The 11,620-nt window shown below is 43.4% G+C and overlaps 1 protein-coding gene across 1 annotated transcript; it reads left to right on the top strand.

Moving 5' to 3' along the window:
- The first annotated feature begins 1,299 nt into the window (after positions 1-1,299).
- Positions 1,300-10,573, top strand: LOC134409942 (parvalbumin beta-like). Its single transcript, XM_063142939.1, has 4 exons — positions 1,300-1,370; positions 4,342-4,474; positions 8,737-8,846; positions 9,994-10,573. Exons 1-4 carry the CDS (start codon positions 1,310-1,312, stop codon positions 10,017-10,019), a joined length of 330 nt encoding a protein of 109 aa, XP_062999009.1. The 5' UTR covers positions 1,300-1,309; the 3' UTR covers positions 10,020-10,573.
- Positions 10,574-11,620: the final 1,047 nt, after the last annotated feature.

Here is an 11,620-nt window from a genome sequence, read left to right as displayed (position 1 = left end):
CTAACTTGTCTCATTCATTTCAATGGGTCTATTCTAAATAGGATTTAACCCTTAAATTCTGCCTTATCACCAAAGAACCCAAAGTGGAGTACCTTATGATTTTACCCTCACAACAACACTGTGTGGTAGGATAGGTTGAGACTCAGTGATTGGCCCAAAGCCACCCAGTGAGTTTCATGGCACAGTGAGGACTAGAACCCAGATCTCGAGTCCCAATCCAACACTCCAACCAATAAAGAACACCAGCTACACCAAACACAACTTTACTCTCCAACAAGCAACATTGAATTAACTGGAAGCACAGAGACAGTCCTGAAGCCTCTACATATAATGACAAGAACTCCTGATGGATCGTACGATAGAAAACTTGTTAAAATCAAAGTATTAAACAGTGTTCCAACTTTTCGTGTTTTTTTAAAAAAACTTATTTGGGGTGTCGTTAAGGAGCTAGCAATTGGGAGAGAGTTTGTGCGTCTCTTAAAGTTGTTATATTGTCTAGGGCCCCGATGTACATTCCTTTGGGATATAAATATCAATTTGATTAGCTAGCAGGTCTTGTCAGCTACAGTATCTTATCCCCTGGGGCATTTGAGCAATGACGTGGTCCCAGGACTTCTGTAAAAGGCCGGAGGACTCTTAACTAAAGCCTATATAAGACACAGTCCCAGCCCAAACAGAACAGCTCTTCCTTTAGGCTATCTGATCTTAGCTCTTTCTGATTCCTTCTTCTCCCAGCTTTGGAAAACAGCCACAAGGTGAGTTTAGCCTTTCAGCCTAGAGATTTTTCTATAGATATCTATTTTATTTGTTTTATTTTTTTCCAGCCTTTGGCCACAACTGGGCCATTAACATAGCCCAACTGCACGGAAACTATCAGGATTTGCAACCCAAATGCACTGACTGCAAGAGAAGAGTAAAATCAATCTATTCCACGACCATCCCGGTGGAAAATAAAATAAAATAATAATAATAATATTAATAATTACCTGGGTGGACAAGAGGAATTTTTATTTTATTTTTATTTTTTGAGGAAAGAGTTCTGCTCGCTGTTCAGAATGGCAGGTCCCCCTGCCTTGGACCGTAATCTTTGCTGCTGCTATTTCTCCAAGAAACAAGGAGGTATCTTATGATTGCCCCATCTGGTGGTTGCAAAATGGCTAAGATCAACATCACTCCAGCAGCTGCAGCCAATGTCTCCTTGGAGATTTGCAGCTTGCAACCTCTGCTTGGCAATGTTATTAGTCCGTAATTTTCTTGTCTTACCTTTAACCTCAGCTAATTATTTCCCCCTCCTCCCCATAGCTTTGAGATGGCACTCGCTGGACTGCTGAGTGAAGCAGAAATCTCGGCTGGCTTGCAAAGCTGCCAAGGTAATTCCTGTCTTTCAGAGTCTTCCATTCTCCTTCCTACTGCAATAAGATTTTTTTTAAAAATGTGTAACTTTCTTTGCTCTCTTCTTGCTTTCCTGGCCTTGATTGTACAGTGCTAGAAAACCAGAATCCTTTCTTAGTTGTGCTTTTTCCATGGCTAAAGCAAAGTTAAAGCAATGAAACGAGTACTTCCGAAAGCTTTTTAAAATCAGGCAAAATTACATAACCAGATGTTCAAGCTTTAATGTGTTACAAATTGCAAATGCCGTGCTTAAAAGCTGTATGAAGTCTATTTAAAATCTTTTGTGCAGTTAACATGTAACCTTGCATAATTGAAGAGATCTTTTACACCTCATGAATAGACACATTTAAGGACAACGATGTATAATATTTTATCCGAAACTGTTGCTAAAAAAATTAAATAGACCAAGCTAACAGGTGCAAAAGGGCAGAGTAATGGGTAGTGGGATAAATCCTCTGTTTAAATTGTCAGACAAAGATATAATCTAAACATCACGGACAATCTGGTTGGAATCTTAGAATGCCCATTTCAAAGGCCGATGTGTTAAATCAGACTCATGAAATAAATGGTTTGTGGAGTGGTGGTGGGGGGGGGGGAGTTAATTCTCCAGATTATTTTAACAGCTATTTGGCAAATTGGTTTCCTGTCTTCATTCTCTCACAAAACGAGCGTAGTGTTAGGTCTCTGGTTTCGTTCTATAGGGAGATAGATATTTGTCCATTTCATTGGCATCATGGTTCTACAAACTTCTGTGGAACACCACATATTAGGGGTAATCCACGTCCTGGTGGATTAGAGCCATTGATCCATGCTGTGGTAATGCTATGGGACAGCGGAAGACAGTCAGAATACAGAAATCCTTATCTCCATACATAGGGCGAGGAACACCCTAATTTTGAGTAACTTTAGCATTATTCAAAATTAGGGTGTTCCTCTCCCTATGTATGGAGATAAGGATTTCTGTATTCTGACTGTCTTCCGCTGTCCCAATTAAGACGCAGCAGGCACAGAGGAATGAAGTGAGCGAATTATTAGCACACCCATTAAAGTATGGCACAAGCGCCTTTCAATAGAAATCTAGAGTTTATCAGATTAGCTAATCCCAGCCTTCGCCAACCTGGTGCCTTCCAGGGTGTTGGATTATAAATCCCATCATCCCCAATGATGGGATTTGTAGCCCAACGCATCTGAATGGCACCAGGGTGGGGAATGCTCACGCAAGTAACAGAGAACGTTCTTTAAAAGGATCATCGCACACACAAGCAAATACGCGCAAACAAGTTCATCATTGAAATCTGACCTGAAACAGCCGTCCCTGGCTCCAAATATGGCAATCCAGTGACACTTCAGAGAAGGGACGAGGCAATTTTCCTCGACCCACTGTGGTGTAGAGGTTAGAGTGTTGGACTGGGACTCGGGAGATCTGGGTTCTAGTCCCCACTCGGCCATGAGGCTCACTGGGTGACTCAGGGCCTGTCACTGACTCTCAGACTAACCCACCTCACAGGGCAGTTATGAGGATAAAATGGAGAGGACGAGGTCCATTTAAGCCAAAGCCACTTTGGAGGGGAAAAAGAGGGTTATCAACGTAAATAATAATAAACCATAAATATGGAAAAGCCAAGAAAACAGAATCTAGATGATGAGATATAACTCCTGGGCACATCCAGGTTTAAAATGTTTTGCAGCACGTATATCTGGTGTACATGTTCATGGGAACAACAGGAACACTGTCTCAAGCTTCTGAAGCGCTGGAGTCTTGCTCTGTTTTTGAATCATAGCGCTCAAAAATCCATAGAGCACGTGCTTCTTTTATTAGGGAAAGTCAAAATTCACAAAAACAGTGCAAGCTTTCGAGGTCTCCAGATCTCTTCATCATTCGAGATGTGGCAAAAAGCAGTTTGGGGGAGTGGAGTAAGTTCCAGGAGCGAGTGCGGGGAGAAGGCTGCTGTAGTCAGGATGTCTGCATGGTCAGAAGTCTTCAGATGATAGGGAGGAGGAGGCTTTGCAGAAGTTTGGATTGAGGCCTGCCAAGTGACATGACGGTTTCAGGTTTCAGAGTGCCCAGGGCTTCTGAGGAGAAGAAATTAGCAGACGTGGATGCTTCTCCCTTCATAAGGAAATCATAGTGTCAGACCAACGGCTTATTTTAGGGTTATTTGAGGGTTGTCCAACCCTCAACCAACTCCTGCAACCTGGGTTTGTAAGTTGGGTGCCCAGCATGATTTAACCCATGGTGTGCTGTTCTGTCATGCAAATCAGGCCAGTGCCTGACCCAAAGTCACCCAGTATGTTTCCTGGCAAAGTGGGGACAAAAACTGGAATCTTCCAAATCCCAGTCCAGTGCTCTAACCACTACACGGCATTCATTTGTGTTTTATTTATTTATCTCATTCCATTTCTATACCGTCCTATAGCCGAAGCTCTCTGGGCAGTTCACAAAAGTTAAAACCGTCAAGTACAATTCAAAGTATAAAACACAACAGTAGAAGAACAGGAGATAAAAGCACAACCAGGATAAAACCAAGCAGCAATGCAGAGATTTATACAGATTTAAAATGCAGATTTAAAACAGCAAAGTTAAAAAGGATAAGATGATGAACTGTTAAAGTACTGGGAAAATCAAACATTCTTCACCTGGCATCAAAAAGTGTGTAACATAGGCGCCAGGCGAACCTCTCTAGGGTGATCATTCCACTGCTAGGGTGCCACAGCAGAGAAGGCCCTCCTCCTGGTAGCCACCTGCCTCACTTCCTTTGGCAGGGGCTCAAAGGAAGTGTGTGACATTCATAGGCCCCGTTCAGAAGACAAAGCTTTTTTGCCTTATTCACCGTGGTTAAAGGTGTCTTCTGAACAGGGTCATAATATATCTGAATAATGCACGTTCCTTAACCTCTTCCCTCCTTCCCCTTCTGTACTTCACCTGCTGTTTCTTTGTCCTCCTTCAAGCTGCTGACTCCTTCAGTTGCAAGACCTTTTTTGCCAAGACGGGTCTGAACGTCAAAACTAAAGAGGATCTGGCCAAGGTATTTGGAGTCATTGACCAGGACAAGAGTGGATTCATTGAGGAAGAAGAGCTATTGTGAGTAAAAGATAGAGGAAACACCATGGGAAGGGCTGTAGCTCAGTGTGGTAGAGCACTTACTTGGCATGCAGAAGGACTCAGGTTTGAACCCCGGCTTCTCCAAGTAGGACAAGGAAAGAAATCCACCTGAAACCTTGGAGTAGGGTGACCATATGAAAAGGAGGACAGGGCTCCTGTATCTTTAACAGTTGTATTGAAAAGGGAATTTCAGCAGGTGTCATTTGTATACATGGAGAACCTGGTGAAATTCCCTCTTCATCACACCAGTTAAAGCTGCAGGTGCCCTGCCCTCTTTTAAATCTGGTAAGTCTAGTATAGCTCCTGCACCTTTAACTGTTGTGATGAAGAGGGGATTTCACCAGGTTCCCAATATAGACAAATGACACCTGCTGAAATTCCCTTTTCTATGCAACCGTTAAAGATACAGGAGCCCTGTCCTCCTTTTCATATGGTCACCCTACATAACTGCAGCTATTTAAAAACAGATGTGAAAACCTCCAAGCGCCACGTCCTCCTCGTAGTTTCACTGCAGGGGAAGAGGAGAAAGGAAAGCTGATGTGACTGAGGTTCCTTCATGTAATGAACTGCATCCAGTTCTGGGCTCCACAATTCAAGAAGGACGCAGACAAGCTGGAGCATGTTCAGAGGAGGGCAACCAGGGTGATCAGGGGTCTGGAAACAAAGCCCTATGAAGGGAGACTGGGCATTGAGAAGATTGAGGGGAGACATGATAGCACTCTTCAAATACTTGAAAGGTTGTCCCACAGAGGAGGGCCAGGATCTCTTCACGATCCTCCCAGAGTGCAGGACACGGAATAACGGGCTCAAGTTAAAGGAAGCCAGATTCCAGCTGGACATCAGGAAAAACTTCCTGACTGTTAGAGCAGTACGACAATGGAATCAGTTGCCTGGTGAGGATGTGCCCTGCCCTCTTTTAAAACTGGTCACTCTAGTATAGCTCCTGCAGCTTTAACTGTTGTGATGAAGAGGGAATTTCACCAGGTTCTCCATATATACAAATGACACCTGCTGAAATTCCTTTTTCTATGCAACTGTTAAAGATACAGGAGCCCAGTCCTCTTTTTCATATGGTCACCCCACCTTGGAAAGACGCTGCTGCCAGTCAGTGTGGACAATCCTGGTCTAGATGGACCAAGGATCCGACTCAGTATAAAGCAGCTTCCGATATTCCTCCCCACAAACATTTGCCAAGCAAAATGTAGGTAGTGTTACCGTCCGTGTTGTCGGGTTGGATCCAAAAGCGCCCCTTCTCCACACAGAAGAAATCTTCTGTTCGTGGAAAGATTGTTCTCCTTCTCATGCTGGGGCATTTCGAGATCAAAGTAAAACTAAATCCAAAGTGATTTATGTATGTATTTGATTTATATCCCACCCAGGGCCAGTCATATAAAACGCTGCGTAAATTACATGAAAACGACAAATATATAATAAAATATGATAAAACCATCAACATAATCAATTAATGAATCAAGAAAGAAATAGAGCACTTGCCTATATCTCCCAAAACCTACCGAGATAAATTAGATTTATCTGGTAACTAGGTGTATGTGCATTTCGAGAGAGGGGAGGGGATCAGTGGAGGCTGGTGGCTCTGATTCCGCTGGGGCTGTGAATCCACTCCGGGTTTTAGTCAGAACCAGCCAGAAGTCTAAATGAGCTATCCAAGGTGATGGACCTATTTTGGGGTTAGCGTTCAGCACCTTGGATAGGTCCTTTAGAGTTCTGGTTGGCTCTGGCTGAAATCCAGAGTGGATTTAGAGCCCCACTGAAATTGGAGAGACCAGTCTCTACTGACAGATAAAGAGGTAGGTGTAAAACAGCACACAAGCAAAGCAACAAGGAAGTCCTTTATCCCCTCTGGATGCAGTCAGTCTTAAGCCGAAGCATATAACTTAAGACTGATAGACTAATAACAGAGTAATTTCAACATATATTAGAGCTAAACCTTTCAGCTTCTGCCTTTGTCATATTAAACGGATACCAAGAATAGCAGTTTTGGAACGCTGGGTGATGAAAATTCCTGGGAAGGAGGAGGGGAAAATAAACCAAGTAATGTGAGTGGTATAAAGCTTACAAATTGAGGCCATATGGACTAAGAGTCCGGAGTCTGTAGATCCAGATGTTTTCCTTTCTGTCCAATGTCCTTTGTTAGTAGGAATCAATTGCACATCTAAGACACTACGTGCAGGTGCATGAAATAATTTGTTAGAGGCTGCTTACTTTTGTTTTGTTTTTAAGCAAGAAATGCAGGTTTATGGTTATGGCATCTTGCTTTTAGGTCTGTTGTCATTTTTTCGTCATATTGCAGACAGCATTCATCTTTTTTTCTTCTTCTTACATTCAGTTAAATAAATCACAGTGGTGGAAGTTCATGTTATTGGTTATCTAATGCAATATTTTTATTTATTTATTTATTTCACTTATATACCGCTCCCATAGCTGGGGCTCTCTGGGCGGTTTACAGAAATTCTAAAATTAAGATAAAAACGAGTATATAAAATTTAAAATTCTAAAACACAGAACATACACACATAAAGCATTAAAACCCGTTAAAAAACTAAACATGTGGGTGATTAAGATGTGCCGCCATATGCCTGGGCAAAGAGGAAAGTCTTAACCTGGCGCCGGAAAGATAGCCGCGTTGGTGCCAGGCGAGCCTCGTCAGGGAGATCATTCCATAGTCTGGGGCCACCGCTGAAAAGGCCCTGTCCCTCGTTGCCACACTCCGAGCCTCTCTCGGAGTAAGCACCTGGAGGAGGACCTTAGATGTTGAACGTAGTGACCGGGTATATTCACGTCGGGAGAGGCGTTCCGTCAGGTATTGTGGTCCCAAGCCGTGTAAGGCTTTATAGGTCAAAACCAGGTTAAATAAGTTTTGTTAGGAACAGTACTCTTAAAAGAAGTGGTTTCTCCCTTGCAAAAGGGAGAGGAAAAGAGAACTGCCTTCCCCAAAGTGGGTTTCTCCAGATGTTTTGGACTTCAACTTACATCAGCCACTACCAGGCTGAGCACTGCTCAGGAGTGCTGGGAGTTGCAGTACGAAACATTTGGTGGGCATCTGGTTGGGAGGGTTTCTATATCTATACACACACACACACACACACACACACACACACACACACACACTTCAAATAATACTAATGGCACAATCCAGCAAAAGTCAAGCATATTTAAGTTTCATCCATTTCATGGTAAAGAGGAAATTGCTGCCTGGACATTTTAGGAAAGGCAGGATATAAATGCTTTAAATAAATAAGCATGTGCTTAAATCTCTCCCAAAGTGATCACAATGTTTCAAAGTGCATAACATTAGCTGGATTGGCAAGACACATTTTCTCAAGGGCTCCAAGTACTTTGCATGCATTATCTCAGCAATGCTCTCCTACCCATATCGTTATTATTCCCATAGTACTGATGAGGGTGCAGAGACCGAGGGCTTCTCCGCACAAGGCTTTTATTATGCGCTCGTGAGTGGTCATGCATGGAAGTTTGCAGGCCCTTTACATGACATCATCAACATTCAGGGCCTCTCACATGCTTTATACCCTTGTTTCCAGCTTTTTTTCTTACTGGGGAAATGCAGCAATTTAGCAGTGAATTTAGCAGTGAATTTAGCAGTGCTTTGAAGCGCTCCAAGAGCTGGTGAATTTCCAGAATCCCATTATAATGGCTGTATAATGAAACGTATAGAACTGAGCAAAAATCTCCAAAAAAAGCACATGTTAAGTATGTATAAAGTGGCTGATCTTAATCCCACAAAGAATCCAGAAGCAGAAGCCCCAGTAAAGGCACGGGATAAATGCCTGGTGTAGAGAAGACTTGAGAGATGGCATTTACCTCTCCTATACTCCACAGAGTCCCTGTCTAGCGGTGGCAGGAAGCCAGTATGGAGAAACAACCATTTAATTTAACTGTATCATGGTTTATATCAGCATATGTTTTTGGTATGTATGTATTCATTTATTTAAAATACTTTCAACCCATCTTTCAGGGTGCACTGAAATTGACCTTGAACCTGTGGAATAGGGCAAACTTTAATATATATATATATATATTTATATATTTTTTTCTGTCTGTCTTTTGGAACATAAACCTTCCTGGAGGGGAGAGGAGAGCTTTGTGCATGTTTTTCTCTCCAAAGCAGAAAAGGAGAGTAGTGTTGCTCATACAGATAAAATAATAAAAATTCCCCCTTGGCTTGCTGTCCTCTCCCTGATCTATCCATTCCTCTCCCACAGCAAATTCCTGCAAAATTTTAAAAACGGAGCCCGACTTTTGACTGATAAGGAGACCAAGGAATTCCTGGCCAAAGGTGACACTGATGGAGACGGCAAAATTGGAGTGGACGGTAAGGAGGCGTTGATGGAATCCTTCACGCTATTTCCGATGTTTAAGCTGGGTGTGTGGTTGACTATGTAAACAAAAGGGGGGTCCAGGAGGGAGGTGTGAACAAGCTTGACTATTAACTATTTAACCCAAGGCTTGAACAAGCATAACAAATCTTTAAGGGAACAAACCGTAAGACGGGTGAGGATCTCAAAACAGTCCAATGAGTAGTGAGTGTGCTTCATGACCGCAGAATGCTGCATTAACAGTGAGCCAGTGTGGTGTAGTGGCTAAGGTGTTGGACTGGGAGTCGGGAGATCTGGGTTCTAGTCCCCACTCGGCCATGAAAACCCACTGGGTGACTTTGGGCCAGTCACAGACTCTCAGCCCAACCCACCTCACAGGGTTGTTGTTGTGAAGATAAAGTGGAGAGGAGGAGGATTATGTATGCCGCCTTGGGTTCCTTGGAGGAAAAAAAGGCAGGATGTAAATGCAATAAATAAATAAATGATTAAATTAACAAGGGAAAACCAAGGGCTGGGTAGAATCAGGTGGCTGGCCTTCCGTACTGCAGCATTTTGTTGCAGTTCTCACTTGTAGTTGCCTATTAATCCGTGGGTAGTTGATGTGTGTACACCTTAATTCAAACTATTTGCTTCTATTATCCTACATGATTAAGAGCGAGAGAGACGTAAGAACAGAAAGTCATGATATTGATTCTAGAAGTTTTCACCTCCTCCAGGAGCAGGTGCTTAGTAAAGCCCATGGGTCTTAACTCCATCAAGCCATCCCAAAATACTTTGCATTTCAATAGGGTGCGATAGATCGTTGCTGGGAAAATCCATTTCTCCCCCAGCTAAGCTCAGAAAGAACAGGGGACCCTAATGTTCTGGTGTTGTGTCCGCTATTTATTTTACTTATTTATTTATTACATTTTTATAACGCCCAATAGCCGAAGCTCTCTGGGCGGTTCGCTATACCACCAGTTGTATAGAAGGGGGGATTTCTAAAATTCTCTACATAACTATTAATTGTGCGTTCCTCTTTTGCAGCCATCCACCCAAGGCAGGACTAGAGAAAATCCATATTAACTGGGCAGTAGAGCAGGAAGTTTATTTCTCTAATCTCAAAATAATTACATCTGGCTTTTGTTTCCTTTCCTTTCCTAGAGTTCATAACCCTGGTTAAATGTTAAAGCGATCAAGAGGAAGACCAAGCTAATTGTATTGTAAAACACCCTTTCTTATTGCAAGTCTACTATTTATTTATACATTTTATACAGTGAAATGGCATTGACAGTTGCCAGTATATTGTGTCTTACTGTTAGAAGACTGTGTTAACTCGCGACACACGGCTTGATCTTTATCATTGTCTAGTGTTGTACATCTGTAGTTCAAAGGGCTCGACATCAAACGAGAGACAACGTTGGAACCCAAGGAGAAGAACTTCTGAGCTTTGATGTTTCATTTGCAGTAGGCGCTATTAGGAATACTCAGTAAATGTAAGATTTCAAAGAGATCGAGGGGTCAAGAGTTAACCGATATCCGTCTCCCTTCCAACTGAGGTCCATGACGTGACAGAGGAATAGAAAAATCACATTGATTTTTGTTTATGTTTAAACAAAAATGTCCCCTGAGAATGTTTAAACTGGCCTTCTTCCTGACATAACCAGCTTCATAAAATGCCTTGCTATAATAACACTGGTGGAATGGTTCATTCATACATATAAAGTGACTTCATCATTCATGACTTCCAGGGTCATTTTTTTTTTACTCATGTAACTTACGTTGTCACGTCCTTTTTCTTCCGGTGTTTACGTAGTGAATTCCTATTTGATGACCAAACCATGCTAGCTTTGTGATGCTTTGAAAACAATTGGAGGGGGTTGGGGGGGCTTCAGGGGAGCCCACCCCATCTTGCCAAACCTCCACCACCCTCCCAGAAATGGGAATATGGTCCATAAGAGGTCCGACCAAGAAGGAGTAGCAACCCCACCATGGAGATAGATAAGAATCAGCTCCCCCAGGAGAATTCACTGGAGCTCCTCGTGAGCAATAGCCAACTTGGGAGAAAGTAGGCATGGTTGGAAAGTTGTGGATAAAAGGCAGAAGAAAAGGGAGGCTGAGGAATTCTGTAGCTGAGGGGCCATGTGGAAAAGAAGATGGGTCTCCTGCACCTTTAATATATGTGTGCCCTCTTCTACACTGCTATTAAAGGTGCAGGAGTCCCATCCCCTTTTGCAAATGGCTACTATATCTCTGGCTGTCTCTCGGGACAGAAGCAGAGAATAAGAACAAGCTCTCTCACCAACTGAGGTGGGAGACAACATGTGCCGCATCACACCCCTTCCTGCAGCAGCCACTGCATCATACTCCCTTTATGTTTACCACTGCAACCACGGCTTTATGGAGAGTTGCACGGCCACCCCTTCCAGCCACGTGGCGCTCCATAGAGCCAACACAGCAGTGGCAAAAGTAAGGGAGCACGACAAAGGAAACAGAGGGTGGGTGGCTAACCCAGAGAGCCCCGCTGCGGCAAATGCCATGGTGGGAGAGCTGGTGGCAGGGTTCTCCAGGGCACCCACTGGAGAGGGCAGCAGCAACAGTCCCTCCTGGGAGTGGTGGAGAGGAGCACCACTCTTCCCACTTTAGCCATCTGATACAGGTACCTCACCCTGCTTCCTGGGAGGGCTGGCCCTGACAATGACAATCAATGGGGTGCAAGTAGCCCGTTTCTCTCTAGTAGGGGGCAGAGGACCTGTGACTTGCCCTGTCCTGGCCCCTTTGCTCACACTTA

The sequence above is a fragment of the Elgaria multicarinata genome, chromosome 17 (genome assembly GCF_023053635.1).
Source record: "Elgaria multicarinata webbii isolate HBS135686 ecotype San Diego chromosome 17, rElgMul1.1.pri, whole genome shotgun sequence".
Lineage (NCBI taxonomy): Eukaryota > Metazoa > Chordata > Lepidosauria > Squamata > Anguidae > Elgaria > Elgaria multicarinata.
The sequence above is the reverse complement of the archived record's forward strand: the minus strand, read 5'-3'. Positions and strand labels throughout refer to the sequence as shown.

Coding starts and splice junctions, on each gene's coding strand:
- LOC134409942 (XM_063142939.1), top strand. CDS start 1,310: ATGGCACTCGCTGGACTGCTGAGTGAAGCAGAAATCTCGGCTGGCTTG. Junction 1,371..4,341: donor TGGCTTGCAAAGCTGCCAAG/GTAATTCCTGTC, acceptor TCCTCCTTCAAG/CTGCTGACTCCTTCAGTTGC. Junction 8,847..9,993: donor CGGCAAAATTGGAGTGGACG/GTAAGGAGGCGT, acceptor TTCCTTTCCTAG/AGTTCATAACCCTGGTTAAA.